The sequence below is a fragment of the Ruditapes philippinarum genome, unplaced genomic scaffold (assembly GCF_026571515.1).
Source record: "Ruditapes philippinarum isolate M1 unplaced genomic scaffold, ASM2657151v2 ctg3185_1_1_1_1, whole genome shotgun sequence".
Taxonomy (NCBI): domain Eukaryota; kingdom Metazoa; phylum Mollusca; class Bivalvia; order Venerida; family Veneridae; genus Ruditapes; species Ruditapes philippinarum.
Window position 1 is genome coordinate 1 of NW_026858894.1, and position 17496 is coordinate 17496.

Genomic DNA, 17496 nt, shown 5'->3' on the forward strand with positions numbered 1-17496 from the left:
AAAAAAATGAGCCAATCAATGGCATGCTTGGAGTGCGGTAACTAATACCCGCCACTCCAGTTAACGCACTGTGCATGTATATGTATACGATTTTAACCCTGACACATTTTCAACAGAAAGGTCTCCGAACTATGATACAATAAGTTGCTTTTTATTTGCAATAATGTATACATATTCCTGCTTAAGGTTTTTCTTTTATATAATTATTATTTTAAAAGATACACTTATTTTATATTTGAGATATCTTACGAACATGCGTATTTTTTGGATATATATTTGATGAATTCATTTTTCTTTTCTCATCACGGATATAAAGAATAGCAGGCTTGTGTATGATATCATAAAATTTATCAGGCAATGCTCAGAAGACCCTCGCCGAGCCCTTCATTTTTCTTGCCGATCCTGATAAAAAAAAATTGACAAGCGTTTCTTTCTTTAAATATAAAACCTGTGAAGAACCTCTGGAGTTCATGCCCCGTGCAGTAAATATGCTTACGGTCAAAATTTCTGTTCGTTTCAAAGTTTATGAGTATAATATTTTCAAACTAATAAAAGGAAAAAGTATTACATTCTCTTCATTTCAATAAGTATTGATGAGGTGTCGGATAAAGATGAGGAGGACTGATCAAACTGAATTTATTAGTCATGCATTTTATCTACAGAAATCAATTATTATAATGAAACAAACTCTAAAAAAATGATGAAATGATATTGGTTGTCTTGTGTAAGATATTGATAACTTTTTATATTGAGCGCATGTAGTTGGCCAATAGATGTCAATGAAACAGGATTTATTCAACACTACAATTTACATAGATAGATCTGTTTATCAATGTAAAACTTTTCTTTAAGAGAAAAAACATTATTTGTTTATGATATGTTTAAAACGATTAGACCGTTATAATGTACACGCCCATATATTTAACAATCTCATTGATAGACACTTTCAGACAATGTCACTATTCTAATAGCTTATTGAGCTTTGTATTTAGCTCTTGTTTGATTGGCTAATGAGTCTACTTACTAGTTTCACAACATTATGTACAACAGTTTCTGTATTAAATACATCCAAAGTATGTGTTGCCGTGAGGGAATGCTCCATGATATCAAATTTCTAATATAATACCTTGAGGGAAATAATGAATATGCCAATTCTTTGAAATAAGGAAGATAATATCAAACAGGTAACCATTATTTCTAAAAATACTTCATTGTAAGCTCTTAGAAATTTGTTTGTTTGTTTGTTATGATTATTTTATAGTGTGAATTGATTTTAACATCACTTAATTTAAACTTGTTACTTATCTAACGATTTATTTTTAATCACAACCATGATAAAAACAATATGATTATGGGAATAATAAAATTTAGAAGTAACTACTGCAAAGGGTATTTGAATAATTAAGCTGAATGAACTTAAGGTTCTAATTATTATAGATGGATGTTTCCATAGATATATGGATGCATGTAGAAGGGGGGAGCGTGGATGGGCGAGTTGATTGCTGATGAATGCATTTGTAGATGAGTGTATGTATGGGTAGATGGTTGCAGGCACCATGTAACGATGCAAAAAATTGGTAAGGGTTCGATGGATGGATGGATGGATGGATTGGTTTTTGTTTTCGTGTCGCAAATGCGCTAAGAATTTAACACGTTCAAGAGTAATAAGTACATGTGATGATATAGTTTTATCTTCTTGAAAACACTGGTTAATACAGCCAAGCAAAGATGAATTAAACACTAGTAATTTTCTTTGATCAGAAAGAATTTAAATTCGATACAAAATCTCTTCATTTGAACAGTAGATTTTAAAACTCACCTTTATGTTACCAACGCTTCGAAAAGTTAGTTTGTTTAATTCAAATACATGTACACATATATTATTTTGAAATTTAAGAGGAATGGGACTGTTTTATTTCAATACTTTGCTTTTAGTAAAATAAACCTTAATGATTTTTTGTATGGCGAAAAAGATCTTTTTTTATATCTATTTATTTGTATTTATTTATTTGATATTCAGATATCTTACAAAATGTTATATTGGTAATTGAAGTTTTTAAAACAACTTATTTTACCCTTTAACAATATTATCATTTCCTTTATTTCAGGAAATACATTGTTCAGTAGAAACGTTTCATTAGAACGATACATTTGAAGACACTCAGGCCATTCTTAAATGTTATTTAAGGAAACAAACAGCCAAAACTCTATTTATTAAATTAAAGGTTATTTACACATAAATTTGCAAACTTTTAGAATAGAATGTACAGCCAAACAGCCGACTGAACTGACTATTTCAACATGGAAATAATAACTATTTAATTCGAATTAAGATACATCTGCAGATGTGTTCGAACAACGGTGGTAAGGGGATGTGTGCTCTCTTGCAATTCGGTGCAATTAGTCGTATGGTCCTAAAGTATAAACGGAAGTGCTCTTAATGTGGACAATTCGCAGAACTAAACAAAATGGGAATTTGAAAGACGTTCAGGTGTAATAAAAAATCACCAAGTTATCAAGTAACAAGAACGTTTCTGTTGTTTGAAAAATATGATAATGTCGAATAGATTTAACGAGCTTTGTCTGATTTGTCAATATATATCATCAACGGATTCTGATTCTGACCCAAAAGAAAGCTACGAAAACTGTTTTTATGTCATGACCAAGTGGATAAAATCCGCCTATTTGCTGGGAGCAGCAAGAAAAATTCATTGAACATGAGACTTGCGAATAAAAACGTACTTACTTATACATATAGCTATAGTAATTTTTATTATTACAAAATATTGACAATTGTTAAAAAGTAAACGGTGTGATATAGTTCGAGATAGATGAATGTAATTGTTATTATATATTTATTCTTCCACTATTCTCTGCATAGGTGATCTTACATTTAAATTAGAATTTTAAAGGCGATATTGCTTAAGTAGTTTTCCTCCAAATATTATTTCTTCTTCTCTTTCAATAAATGTTCTTGCTACCATTTGCAATACAAGTTTCTTACTAATAAGCGGCCATGCCTAAGGTAAACCATACGCCAGTAAATAATGCATTATAAAAAAAAAAAGATCTTTGTAAAACAATCTTGTCGTGGAGAAACACCGGCAACCGTTGTCGCTAATTTGATATAAGAAATACAGTTATTCAACGTTTTACAATAATTATCCAACACAAAATACACAATGGGAGTACAATATAAGTTTTAAAAGGGCTTTGGTATGTATTCATTAGTTGCATTGTCTCAATAAATAGTTTATTATCGTTATAATCGTTGTTAAAATGTGTGAAATCAAAAGAATTATGATAACTATTTATAACTTAAAATGCACTTAATTTGGATAAACATGTAATCATTATTAATGTTTTGCAAGTAGAATGATTATTCAAATAAAATTATCATCATAGAAACAAGTGACTTTGCTTGCTATATCATTGATTTATTAATGTAAGGTATTTCGAGTTTCGTAAACACAAACCAACATGCACGCTCTTTCTATGAAGATTATATTTCCTTATTATGCGCGTTTTTATTGAAAGAGTCCATATAATTATGTATTTAAGTAGAAAGATCATGATAAGTATTGAAACAGTATTGAAATAGTCTATACGTATGCATTTATGAGGAAAGATCACGGAAAAACTTAAAATCAAAAGGAACATGACGGCCCAAATCGCTTAACCACTCCATGAAAAAGAACATTTGAAATAACTTTCATTATTCTTATACAGTATCATCTGGTCATCGTAATCTTTAAACATGTGTCTCAGGAGAAGATGCCATTAAAAGCATAGTTTTAGCCTTTGCCCTAGACGATATCTCGTTCAGACATGATTAATTATTTGATTTTTCTTTTATAAAATGGTTGGGGATTATATAATCTATTTAACAGAGCATGACTGCTATCAATGAGTTTAAAAACACAACAAAAATATAAAAGTGGATTATGAAGCGAAATTGCTAAAATGTTTTGCAATCTTTTGTTTTAGCCATTTTAAAATTTTCCCACCAGATCGGGTCAATACACACGCAAGTTGTTGTTTGTTGAATAATATATCTTAGGAATTGTTTCTTTGCATGTCATTAACAATTACATTTACGAAAGTATGTAATAGGTTTAGCTATCATTCCACAAAAAAAGCAAAAGTTCTTCTTTATTGAGTTAAACGACGTTTCCTATCATAGAGTATTCATCTTTCAGAAAGAGAATAGAAAAGGAAAATAAAACTAGCGAAAAGAACTTAATAATTGATAAGTCTTAAATTAAACAAATTCATAAAAAATGAAACTGATGATCACGGTCCTACGTTTTGCGTATTATTCACCAGCTAGTGAGTCCTTTAACATTTTTCGATCATCTCCAAGAGAAAATAACTTTAAATCAACCATACCGATATCTTTTTTCATTTCAAATTATTTTCAGCAATTTATAGCTGTTACAATTCCATCCAACATATATACTCGTATTTGATTTGCTTTGTTTAGTAAACCTACTACAATATCTTCAAAACAAACGGGGAATTACTGAAATAAATCACTTTTCATATAAAACTAAAGAATAATACATGCTTCAATAAATTTCAGCATATGTTTCTTCATGTCGTGGACTAAAGATATAAACACGAATTTGAAATCGAGTTAGATATTGCTTGTTACAGTTTTGAATTATATGCATGCTCAAGAAAATGGACTTAAATCAGGCACAAACTCACGTTCAAGGGCAGATAACTCAAGAAGTAGGACCGAGACCCCTTTCTTTTATAAAAAAGTAAATTGTTTCAATAATGAATGAAGTTCAGAACCTTCTAACTACTAGTTGTCCTTCTTTGCCTATGATAAAAGTGAAAAAATAAGAAGCGTCAATAAAGCTTCTGAAAAATGTTATGGCAGAAGATGGCGTTTCAAGTTTTTGTTTTTATATTTTAAGTTCAGGTTTTATCATATTCTGCAGACCAGAAATATCGTAGCTAGTACAGGACCGTGCAAAATAATTCTTCTTGATTCTCTATCTGCTATACTGTACAACATACTGGACTGATGTAGGCTACTTCTTATAAGACTTACCCAAGATGTTTTCCTTTTTCTTCACTATAGAACTTCATTTCAATTTTGAGGGGTTAGGAAGAAGATAACATGTCAATAGCATGATACCAGAGTGGAATATTTTCAGTATATTTGTAGAGAGTCATCTAAAGATTATTATCTTAAATTATTTTGTTTTATCCAGTTGCCCAAATAGTTTAGTGGATAAGTTATTTTATGTGGGATTTAACGTAGACGACGGATGAATGATTACGGACAAATGCCGGTCAAACTCAAACGATTATGCTACTGTATGGATGTTCATTTGAAAAAAAAAAAAAAAAAACATATCAATATACAGTAATTAACTTATCATGCTATATCAAACATATGTTATTCGTGTAGTCATGCAACTGCACTGAAACAACACTTAACAATTGTAAGACGTCAAACTAAATGATCAAGTCACTCAACATGTCTAACAAATGTTTTATAAAGTGATTTAAGACGCAAACATTAATGACATCATCACTCAAAATGACAAACAAAACATTGTAAATTAAAGTCAAAGCTTCAATCCTTGTCATGTTAAATGATTCTGTTGCAACACATGCTGAGGCAGGCATTGTTTGATTACAACAACTGAAATTGCAAAAAGTGAAAATTTCAAAACTAAGTTTTATTAAATAAAGTGTATTTGAATATACATCATACGATAATACTAAAGAAAACAGGTACAAAGTCCCGGTATATACATATAAAAATAATTACGTAATGGAACATAACTATATAGGCCAATGCATGATACAACTTAAATCTTCTTAAATTTATACATACAACGATGCCATCTCTATATAACACTTTATGTACACCAGGTTCATCATAAGAATTTCTTATTTATTTTATTTAAAGAATTATGATAACTATTTATAACTTAAAATGCACTTAATTTGGATAAACATGTAATCATTATTAATGTTTTGCAAGTAGATTAATTATTCAAATAAAATGATCATCATAGAAACAAGTGACTTTGCTTGCTATATCATTGATTTATTAATGTAAGGTATTTCGAGTTCCGTAAACACGAACCAACATGTACGCTCTTTCTATGAAGATTATATTACCTTATTATGCGCGTTTTTATTGAAAGAGTCCATATAATTATATATTTAAGTAGAAAGATCATGATAAGTATAGAAACAGTATTGAAACAGTCTATACGTATGCATTTATGAAGAAAGATCACGGAAAAACTTAAAATCAAAAGGAACATGACGGCCCAAATCGCTTAACCACTCCATGAAAAAGAACAATTGAAATAACTTTCATTGTTCTTATACAGTATCATCTGGTCATCGTAATCTTTAAACATTTGTCTCAGGAGAAGATGCCATTAAAAGCATAGTTTTAGCCTTTGCCCTAGACGATATCTCGTTCAGACATGATTAATTATTTGATTTTTCTTTTATAAAATGGTTGGGGATTATATAATCTATTCAACAGAGCATGACTACTATCAATGAGTTTAAAAACACAACAAAAGTATAAAAGTGGATTATGAAGCGAAATTGCTAAAATGTTTTGCAATCTTTTGTTTTAGCCATTTTAAAATTTTCCCACCAGATCGGGTCAATACACACGCAAGTTGTTGTTTGTTGAATAATATATCTTAGGAATTGTTTCTTTGCATGTCATTAACAATTACATTTACGAAAGTATGTAATGGGTTTAGCTATCATTCCACAAAAAAGCAAAAGTTCTTCTTTATTGAGTTAAACGACGTTTCCTATCATAGAGTATTCATCTTTCAGGAATGAATAGAAAAGGAAAATAAAACTAGCGAAAAGAACTAAATAATTGATAAAGTCTTAAATTAAACAAATTCATAAAAAATGAAACTGATGATCACGGTCCTATGTTTTGCGTAATATTCACCAGATAGTGAGTCCTTTAACTCTTTTCGATCATCTCCAAGAGAAAATAACTTTAAATCAACCATACCGACATCTTATTTCATTTCAAATTATTCTTAGCCATTTATAGCTGTTACAATTCTATCCAACATAATTCTATTTTGATTTGCTTTGTTTAGTAAACCCTCTGCAATATCTTCAAAAAAAGACGGAGAATTACTGAAATAAATCACTTTTCATATACAACTAAAGAATAATACATGCTTCAATAAATTTCAGCATATGTTTCTTCATGTCGTGGACTAAAGATATAAACACGAATTTGAAATCGAGTTAGATATTGCTTGTTACAGTTTTGAATTATATGCATGCTCAAGAAAATGGCCTTAAATCAGGCACAAACTCACGTTCAAGGACACATAACTCAAGAAGTAGGACCGAGACCCCTTTCTTTTATAAAAAGTAAATTGTTTCAATAATGAATGAAGTTCAGAACGTTCTGACTACTTGTTGTCCTTCTTTGCCTATGATAAAAGTAGAAAAAATAAGAAACGCCAATAAAGCTTCTGAAAAATGTTATGGCAGAAGATGGCGTTTCAAGTTTTTGTTTTTTTATAATTATTTTAAGTTCAGGTTTTATCATATTTTGCAGACCAGAAATATCGTAGCTAGTACAGGACCGTGCAAAATAATTCTTCTTGATTCTCTATCTGCTTTACTGTACAAATTGCTGGACTGATGTAGGCTACTTCTTATAAGACTTACCTTAAGATTTTTTCCTTTTTCTTCACTATAGAACTTCATTTCAATTCTTAGGGGTTAGGGAGAAGATAACATTTCAATAGCATGATACAAGAGTGGAATATTTTCAGTATATTTGTAGAGAGTCATCTAAAGATTATTATCTGAAATTATTTTGTTTTATCCAGTTGCTCAAATAGTTTAGTGGATAAGTTATTTTATGTGGGATTTAACGTAGACGACGGATGAATGATTACGGACAAATGCCGGTCAAACTCAAACGATTATGCTACTGTATGGATGTTCATTTGAAAAAAAAAAAAAAAAAAAAAAAAAAAAAAACATATCAATATACAGTAATTAACTTATCATGCTATGTCAAACATATGTTACTCGTGTAGTCATGCAACTGCACTGAAACAACACTTAACAATTGTAAGACGTCAAACTAAATGATCAAGTCACTCAACATGTCTAACAAATGTTTTATAAAGTGATTTAAGACGCAAACATTAATGGCATTATCACTCAAAATGACAAACAAAACATTGTAAATTAAAGTCAAAGCTTCAATCCTTGTCATGTTAAATGATTCTGTTGCAACACATGCTGAGGCAGGCATTGTTTGATTACAACAACTGAACTTGCAAAAAGTGAAAATTTCAAAACTAAGTTTTATTAAATAAAGTGTATTTGAATATACATCATACGATAATACTAAAGAAAACAGGTACAAAGTCCCGGTATATATATATAAAAATAATTACGTAATGGAACATAACTATATAGGCCAATGCATGATACAACTTAAATCTTCTTAAATTTATACATACAACGATGTCATCTCTATATAACACTTTATGTACACCAGGTTCATCATAAAAATTTCTTATTTATTTTATTTACGATTTAATTTTTAAAAGAATTTGATTTAATAACTACAAGAAGCATGAAATCTGTTAAAGAAACAGTGCAATTAAAAAGAAAAATTAAATTATCAGCTAGTTAGACCATAAATTGAAGTTTTTGAAACGTGCAAGCTTGTTGTCATGTCCAATTATAAAGTTGTTGTGTACTACAACGACGTGTTGGCGTTGCTTGTAATTTTGGTCCTGAAAGAACCGTTTTCCTGATGCAAACATATCTGGATCTAATATTTTCACACTTAGGTTCGAAAACTTCTGTATCAGTAATCTATTCAAAACGACTTGATCAACCTCTTTTTTATCTTGTCTCTCTAAAATCTGTTTCCATGCCAAAATTAACTTCCTTGATTTAGCGCTATTTTGTACAGCCATGAAACCTGGACATACATTGTTTTTACCATCACTTTGAATCCATATATCATAGTCTCCTTCCAGATGCTGTAAAGGGTTTTGAAGCCAAACAGTATCTGCATCTGTATTGATAATATTTAATCCAATATTTAACAGATCACTGATATATAATGACCGTCTTGATATTAAAGAATTGTATGGTTCAGAATTATACTTTACAGCCTTATCTATAGACGGAAGGTGAGAATGGACAATATTTATTGCACCAGAATAATTCAGAATCAATTTGTCGTAAACATATTTATCTTCCGCAATGGCAATAACCGGTGCATTTATGCCAAGTTTTTGAAAATAAAAATGCCAATTTTGGAAAAAGTCATAAAAACCATTATTCACGGTGATCATTACTGTCCATTGATTGTGTGGTATTTTAAGTCCGTGGTTTCTAATATAGCTCGTCAAATTTGTTATTCCTGTTTTCAATATTTCCGTATCGTATGGTAATATAGTTTTTGTATTTAGATAAGTGGAAAGAAAAGCTATTCCAAGAATAAACATAAATGGTATGGCATGTTGTAAGTATAGAAATATCTTCATTGTCGGAATCAAGATTAATTACTGATATGTTTTTACCTTCCTTAGCATTAATATTAATATTAAAGTACATATTGGTTATTCAAAATGTTTTACAAAAATATACAAGATTATATTCACGTTGGTATTGCGTTTGTCTTGGCTTAGCTAAAGACGTGGCAAAATATCAACAAATTGTAATAGATATAACTGTTTTAAATATATACATGAACATATTGTGTAAACATTTGGACGTGATGTCATTGTTAGATATACAGAAGTTATTGTTTTACTATTTAGGTTTATATTTAAAGTAAATGTAATTACATAGAATTGTCGTCATTTTGACAGAACTTTAATAAACATGGTATTCTTATAGTTTGATATCTTCGAAGAAAAAAGGAAAATGTATTCATTTCTAATTTCTAATTCATCAATTAAAACTCTATAATCATTTTTATCCAAGAAATTCTCTTTTATAAGAAAACCAAAATAACACATTAATTCATTAAATATATATTTTAAAAATCAGATGAAGACCGATCTACCTTAACATTTGTGCCCTAGTATTCAGTTTTTCCATATGCGTTATTATTTAAATTATTTGTAATCAACATTAAATATAAGTTCAAAGTTGTAATACTGTCAGTTATTTTATGTATTTGTTGTTGACGCTTGTACATTATAAATGGAAACTCATCTTGCATATTTTACTCACTTTTTGAATTCTGCATTCTATCAACGTTTGACAAAATCAGTCATGGCCTGCAAAATTATTAGGTTGCCGATTTGATATTTCTTGAATTTTTTATTTTCAATATTTAATTATCATTTTAATATACGTGTACCTTTTTTGGAATACATTTGGACAGCTTCAAAGTATATGTTATCGAAGAACCAGTAACCAAACACCAGTCGGATCAAGTTATCGATGAAAAACAACAACAGTTAGTTAGTAGGCTTAATAGTTTTTTATAAAATAATAAAAAAATCTTCAAATTTCTGGGATTGACATACTTTGTTTCTTCGTGTAAGTCAACAAAAATCTTTTATGAACAGTGATACTCCACTATTTGTAGAAAATGTTGACTGGAATCATTACTATAGAGGTTTTCAGAGAATATATTGCAAGTATTAGAATTGTAATATTAAACCAAACATTGGGTAATTTCCATGTTTATTTTATGCATCAAAGGTAGATGACTTAGACGAAAGTAAACATATATATTTTCATTTAATGTACTCAAATTTCTCAACGCTCTTATTATTTATTTGCTAACGGATAATCGAACTGATTTTATGTCAGCCAATTATCTATTGAATAAAGTTCTCAAATATGGATAAATTGTTCATTTCAAAACATAAAGGGTGTATACTTTTAGAAATGCAATTTTGTTACAAAACCTCTTTCCATTTCTTAAAGATTTCAAATGGCCTTGCTGGATCGAGAATAATATTTATGATTCAAAACTAGTGTGAGATGTTTATCATATTTCTATCTGGAAGGAATGCTAAAATGCAGGACATGGCATTTAATACGCAACTAAATAAGTTTTTTATTGATGTTCAGATATTCCTTTTAAAATATACACGACGAACACATAAAAGTATGTATATAAAAAAAGAAAATTATCAGGCTCAGTTTTATTGAGCCTGTTCATGGACAGTACTGGAAGTACAAGCTACCGTCCACGACCCATAGTATCTGGCTTAATTTTAACATAACTATGGTGAGAATTGAATTAAGAAAAATCCGCAAATGTGTTCATACGGCGGTTATTATGGTCGAACGGCGAATTCCAGTTTTACTTGTGGATGAAGACCTCAGGTGCTTAAACAATATAACGAGACCAAGTTGATTGGAGATTTTAAAAATATCTATTTGACCATTTTCATATACAATATTTTATATTATGTTTCAAGAAATAACGGTCAACACATAAATATTTATTCGAGTACTTAATTGACTTTGCATAGTTGTCATAGAAAAAGTAATGCATTGTAGATGTAAACGATGGTACACCTCAGTATTATCTTAGATATTATCAGCATATTTTTTTATTAGTATTTGCATCAAATCAAAATGTTCTTTCTATCTGGCTTCTTTAATATATTATTATTATCTGGACGTGCATCAAAATTGGAGGCTCATGTAAGCTACATTACTTTAGTATTTATTATGATAGTTACGCTTATTAAAGGCATAGTCATTTGATAGTTGTGAATTTTAACGTAATATTTGTTTCTATAATCAATCTAATTTGTCCATGTCAGTTGAAAACACATAACCGGTAAAGAAAATATGAATAAAAATTAAAACAAGAAACATAATGTCAGATACATAAGCAATGCATTACAGTTGTTTAAACAAGCATGCTTTTTGAATAATGCCAACAATGAAGACTTAAATTACATTCTGTACCTTTTGAAAAGTGTTATCAAAACAATATGATATTGAATAAAGACAATACAAATGAAGTAAACTCTTCGGGCAATCTTTATTACATACTTTGATTAAATCATTCAGTTGTTTACAATTTTGTATATTTGCGTTTTGAATTTCTTGACAAAATTATGCGAACTAAATGATGTAAGGGGAAATATGTACTACACACACTTCATTGCAATTTCTTTTCTATGATTGTTGAATTGAATAAAGTATTGTCTTGAATTGGGAAATTGAATAAAGTGACAGGATAAATTTAAATTTGGATTGAAATGTAACATATCAACTACTGATCTCAAATTTCTGTTGCATATCAAAGTAAGTAGGTATATTTAAGGCGTGTTGTATTCACATTTCCATAAGTTGGTTTAAAACTCGTGCAAAATGACAGCAAACACTTTTAATATTATTATAGCTATTTTTACTGCGTGGTATTAGTAAGTATGACTTGTTATCATTTGTATTTCTTTCTCTGCCTGTTTTCTTAGATTGTCGTTAAAATCATTGAAACATTTTTTTATTAAACTGTCCGCAAACATTTGTAAACATTTTGGGATTTGTAATGTAAACAATAACAAGTATTTAATAAAAGGTTATACTCAAACTTGGCTTTTTGTGTGGGTCTGTATTGTCTCCATAAACTTGTAACTAACACTCTATTGAATGGATGCTTTATTATCATGTTTAAATCAATGTGTGTTTAAGTGGTTCATGTTTATTTATGCCATTACGTTTAATAAGTATTTCTATTTTTACATTACGTATATACTTTATCATAAATTACACTATAGATAGGGTGTTTTATAAATTATAGTAAACAATATTTAAAGCAATGTTTATAAAGCAACGGAAAGAAAGAAAAGGGAAAAATAGATTAATTTTGATTTTGATATTACCACAAATGATTTACTTACTGATATACTTTCGTATTTACGGCGATTTTAAGTTTGATTTTTGGAGCATAAATCAAAATATTTCGGTAAGTAACAAGGGTGTGAAAGTCAAAGATTAATGATTGCACATATGATCTATTGAAAGAAATAAAATGTTTCTGCTTGCATCGTCATGAAATTGACAATCTATTTGCATTGGAAATTTCCATGGATAAATTTTGATATTAATATTATGTGCTTTTAAATCTTTATTTTATAGGATCAAACAGAATCCAAAAGTAAGTATAACAAGACTAACGTGCACTCAGAGACGTTTAAATTACGTGTAAACATGCATGCAAACTTTCTTGAAAACGTCAAAAATGATGTGCAAGAGCATAAAGTAAAACTCAGAAATGAAACAATCGTTGCATTGGAGAAATTAAAATCTGAAATAATGAGAAGCGATACTGAACCTTTGTTAACATTATTCACGACATGGAATAACAATCCAGTCAAAAATGCTGTTCATAACATCACTTTAAGAAACTGGATGACACTGCGTCCGTATGTGGTGTCGGTTATTTTCTTAAATGATACTTTGACGAAGCAATTTTTGAAACAGTATGGTTGCGAATATTTGACCATAAATAAAACAGCTGGAGGCGGGATTCCTATTTTGAAGTATATGTACATAGATGTCATGCGATTTTTTAAATCAACATTCTATGCATACAGTAATGCTGACATATTGTTTACCGACACTCTGATTTATACATTATTTTCTCTTAAAGAATATATGAAACATTTAAGCATGCCTATTCTTATTGTAGGCAAAGGACATAACGTCAATTTTCTTACTATGTCAGAAGGGTTATCTTGGAAAAGTATAACACAAGTAGCTCAAGTGCGCGGTAAACTTTTCAATGGTTTTGCAGAAGATTACTTTATAACAACTCCCGAATATCCTTGGAGTGATATAGAAGATGTTGTCATTGGACGGCGGGCCTATGACAACTGGCTAGTATATCGATCAAGAAAATTACAATTTAATGTAATTGACAGCACAAAAACAATTCTCGCTGTACATCAAACTACAGGTGCTGGTAACTACGAGGGGCATAAACAAACCAATTCAAATTATAATCATAATTTACTTGTAAAATTATATAAATTTATAGAATATAAAACTGGATTTATCGAATGTATTGAAAAATATACAGACTACAAAAATGAAATACTTCTTGTAAAAACAAGGATTGTGGAGAAACAGTGCACGGTATGAATAAAGATATTGATCCATGAAGAGTATATAGTTTTCTTCAGTGTCCTTAATTTATGGATATGCTTTAAGCTTAATTCCATGTTGTTGCTAGACTCGATTAATGTCTGGTGCAACGACACCAACCCTTAGCGGGCTTGACAATATGTATGAAGTAACCATTCTCAACTTCAAATAAACTTGTATGAAATGCATTATCATTTATTGCACTTAATGCTTTTGTTCAGTCTAATTATTATTATTATTTTCAATTATGGCTGAATGCGACTAATTTGTACTCCTTTACATGGATTAAAATAGTATTTGACACCGTATTTGAAATATTCATATTACAAATTAAATACTTTTGTGATCAGTATCAAGCATTTCCTACTATATCACAATTTCTCTTTCTCTTTTTTTCTTTTTTATAATTATAATAAAACCGAATCATTTTCATACTAGTATGTACATTAGTTAATTCTTAAAACACAAAGAAAATTGTAAACTAACGCAATAACCACAATCAAATTTAATTTAAATTATTACAATACGGAAACAAGATTTTCAGTCCCGTTTTAATTAGTTTCCAATTTATGAAAAAATTATTCATATCTCCTGAATGAAATTCCTAGTTTAAGATATTTTTACATTTCAAAGTTAGCAGGCGAATTAAAATTACAAACGAATAATGATTTTGTCGAATGTAAAATATAAGAAACAGGCAATATTGTACAAAGCATGCATGTCTTATGTTCGGAGGCAAAGGACCTGTTTAAATAGGCTGTGTCAACCCTCAACTGTATTATCACACAGCAATTGTTTTGATTTCGAACTTCAATATATAAGCCCTTGCCCTTATTTGCACAGCATCATGTATCATTAAAACATTTTTCTTTTGTTTAAAAAGTGATAGATTTGATGATAATTTTTGATTAATCATTCTACACTGAATCACTTTCAAAGTTCTTTGCATCTGAAATTGTAAATCGTAATGCATTGATTGTTTATAATAATGGTATCATTATATTGGCAAAACGTCTTATAAAAGCTTTGCTAAAATGCACATTGGACTTGCATATATTCTTATTTAAGCTTCAAGTTACATTTATCATTACCTCTGAAATCTGCTGTCAATTATTTTATAGTCAACATGAGCATCAAAGTCACAATGAATGACACTCATTTATGTTATTAAAAATAGTATCATTAAGTTGTACGTTTTGAATAAATGTAAAACCGATATTTTTGTCATTTTGAATGATATTTAATCATAAACGTCAACATCTCAAACAATTTCGAAACGTTTTGCTGGGAATGTTGAGTGACACACCATTGATTTGTGCGTGTAAATGGAATCTTGTTACGTTTGCTTGTCCTGGTGACTGGCATTGTTATTAACTTCTTTATTGTTATCAATGTTTAAAACAGATTACTTGGCATGATGAGTGCCATAACCGTTCATTTATTCTTTTTTTCAATTCTAAAACGTGTTGCTTGTTATATCTTTAAACATTTAACTAGACATGTTGAGCGATAGAAATATTAATTCCTGCACCTTTTATACATTTTAAAGTGTCAGTTTTAAATGTTTAAGTGAAGTTGCTGCTAGAGTAGCATGTGTTTGGCACAATACGACATAATTATTTGTATAATATCTTCCAATGATATTTGTGTTGTTTCTGGATTACATGCACAATACAGCAACATCTTAATTGAAGAATTATGTCATTCATCTGCTAGCATACACAAGAACAACCAGAAAAGGAAATAAAAGAAATAGTATATGCAAAATATGGGTTTTCAGATTAACAGCATACATGACAAAGCAATTCATGTTTTAGGTAACCTCAAGGTAGCCATTTATCAATTAATCACGCCCGCCATCTTACAAACCAATACATATTGAGCCAAAGAAGCTATTCTTCTGCTTTTGATGTAGGAAATGAATTTTTGTAGCTTTGTTTAATGAAATATTCAACAAAGAAAACGTACAACAATTAAATAGTAAGGCATTTTTTAAATCATTAAATAAATTTAGTCTACATATAGCCTAGATCAAAACTTTTCAACAAAAAAATAATTTTTATAATTATAATGATAAAACATGAATAAACCAGTTATTATTATTAAAAATAAATGAGCATGCGTCAATCAGCTTGGCATTATATTGGCAAATATTAAACCCTTTCTTTCAGTTGTTAATGTATCTAACCCTGGATTTCTTTTTTGGTTCCTCCGTCCATTAAACTTTTTACATGGATCAAAATACGAGAAAATCATTGGACACTGAGTCTATTGCCTGAGATACATTGCTAGTAAGGTTCACAATTCTCTAACTGAAAAATAAGTAATAATGTCACATTTGATGTGCCATTTTGACCCAAGCTGCTTAATTCATAAGATAAGGTGAAGACGTCTTCCGAGAAATGCCTTTTTAAATATATCAGTTCTTCAATCAAAAAAAAATCCAAAGACATATGTATCTTTTATGTAAGCCTATATTAGCGACTTAATCCTTGAAAGAATCGGTTTTGACCCGATGGGAATACAATGATGTCTTTTGAAGTGAAAGTGTAAATAAACTAAATCGCCCTCGGAAGTTTGGGCTTTTTTTAGATGACTACAATGTGATGATTCATGTCACATATATACATTTGCACATTGAAGTTTAGAAGTGAACTTTAAATTGTCTATGTTAACTATGTTGCTCCTGGACTTTGACCTTTTTTCCTCCACATCATGAGTCCTACAACCTATCTTGATATTATCTGGTTAGGAGATTTTCAAGACATATTTACTTTATAAATCCTTAGCAATTTTAGACCTGATGTACATGATTTACATAACTTTATTACAATACAATGTTATATACAAAATCTGAATATCATATTACACAGTTAGGTTACCGAAGACATAAATGAATAATTGTCGTGTCACTCATATGTTAACCGTTTATTTTGTTTTGTAGTTTTTGCTGACCCCAAGGTGACCATCTTTCTATTATTATAAGAGGGGAACTCACGACTCCCTTTTGCAAATCATTAACTTATACTCTTTCCAAATAATCAATAAATATATGCAGTTACCAATGGCTATAGTTATCATAATCATTATGGTTGAGGTAGTTATGGACCCTATAAAGTTTAAAACACAGAAATTATTAATACTTTTAAAAAGCATCAAAATGATATCATGAATAGCTTTTATTCATTTTATTTTTATTTGATAGTTTAAAAATATAATAAGTACAAGGTAAAACCTTTTCTCAATTCAATTTAATTATTAAAAATGAGATAAATAATGAAAAGTGATTTTAAGAATGTGACAATCAATTTGAACTTATGTTATGGCAATGTTTTGTTGTTTGTGTGTGTGTGTGTGTGTGTG

The 17496-nt window shown here is 29.5% G+C and overlaps 1 protein-coding gene across 1 annotated transcript; it reads right to left on the bottom strand.

Annotated features, from left to right (window-relative positions):
- Positions 1-8048: 8048 nt before the first annotated feature.
- Positions 8049-10192, bottom strand: LOC132754583 (uncharacterized). Its single transcript, XM_060745239.1, has one exon. It carries the CDS (start codon positions 9549-9551, stop codon positions 8679-8681), a length of 873 nt encoding a protein of 290 aa, XP_060601222.1. The 5' UTR covers positions 9552-10192; the 3' UTR covers positions 8049-8678.
- Positions 10193-17496: the final 7304 nt, after the last annotated feature.

What these genes read in the sequence shown, in the direction of transcription:
- LOC132754583 (XM_060745239.1), bottom strand. Translation starts at nt 9,551, where the DNA reads ATGAAGATATTTCTATACTTACAACATGCCATACCATTTATGTTTATT.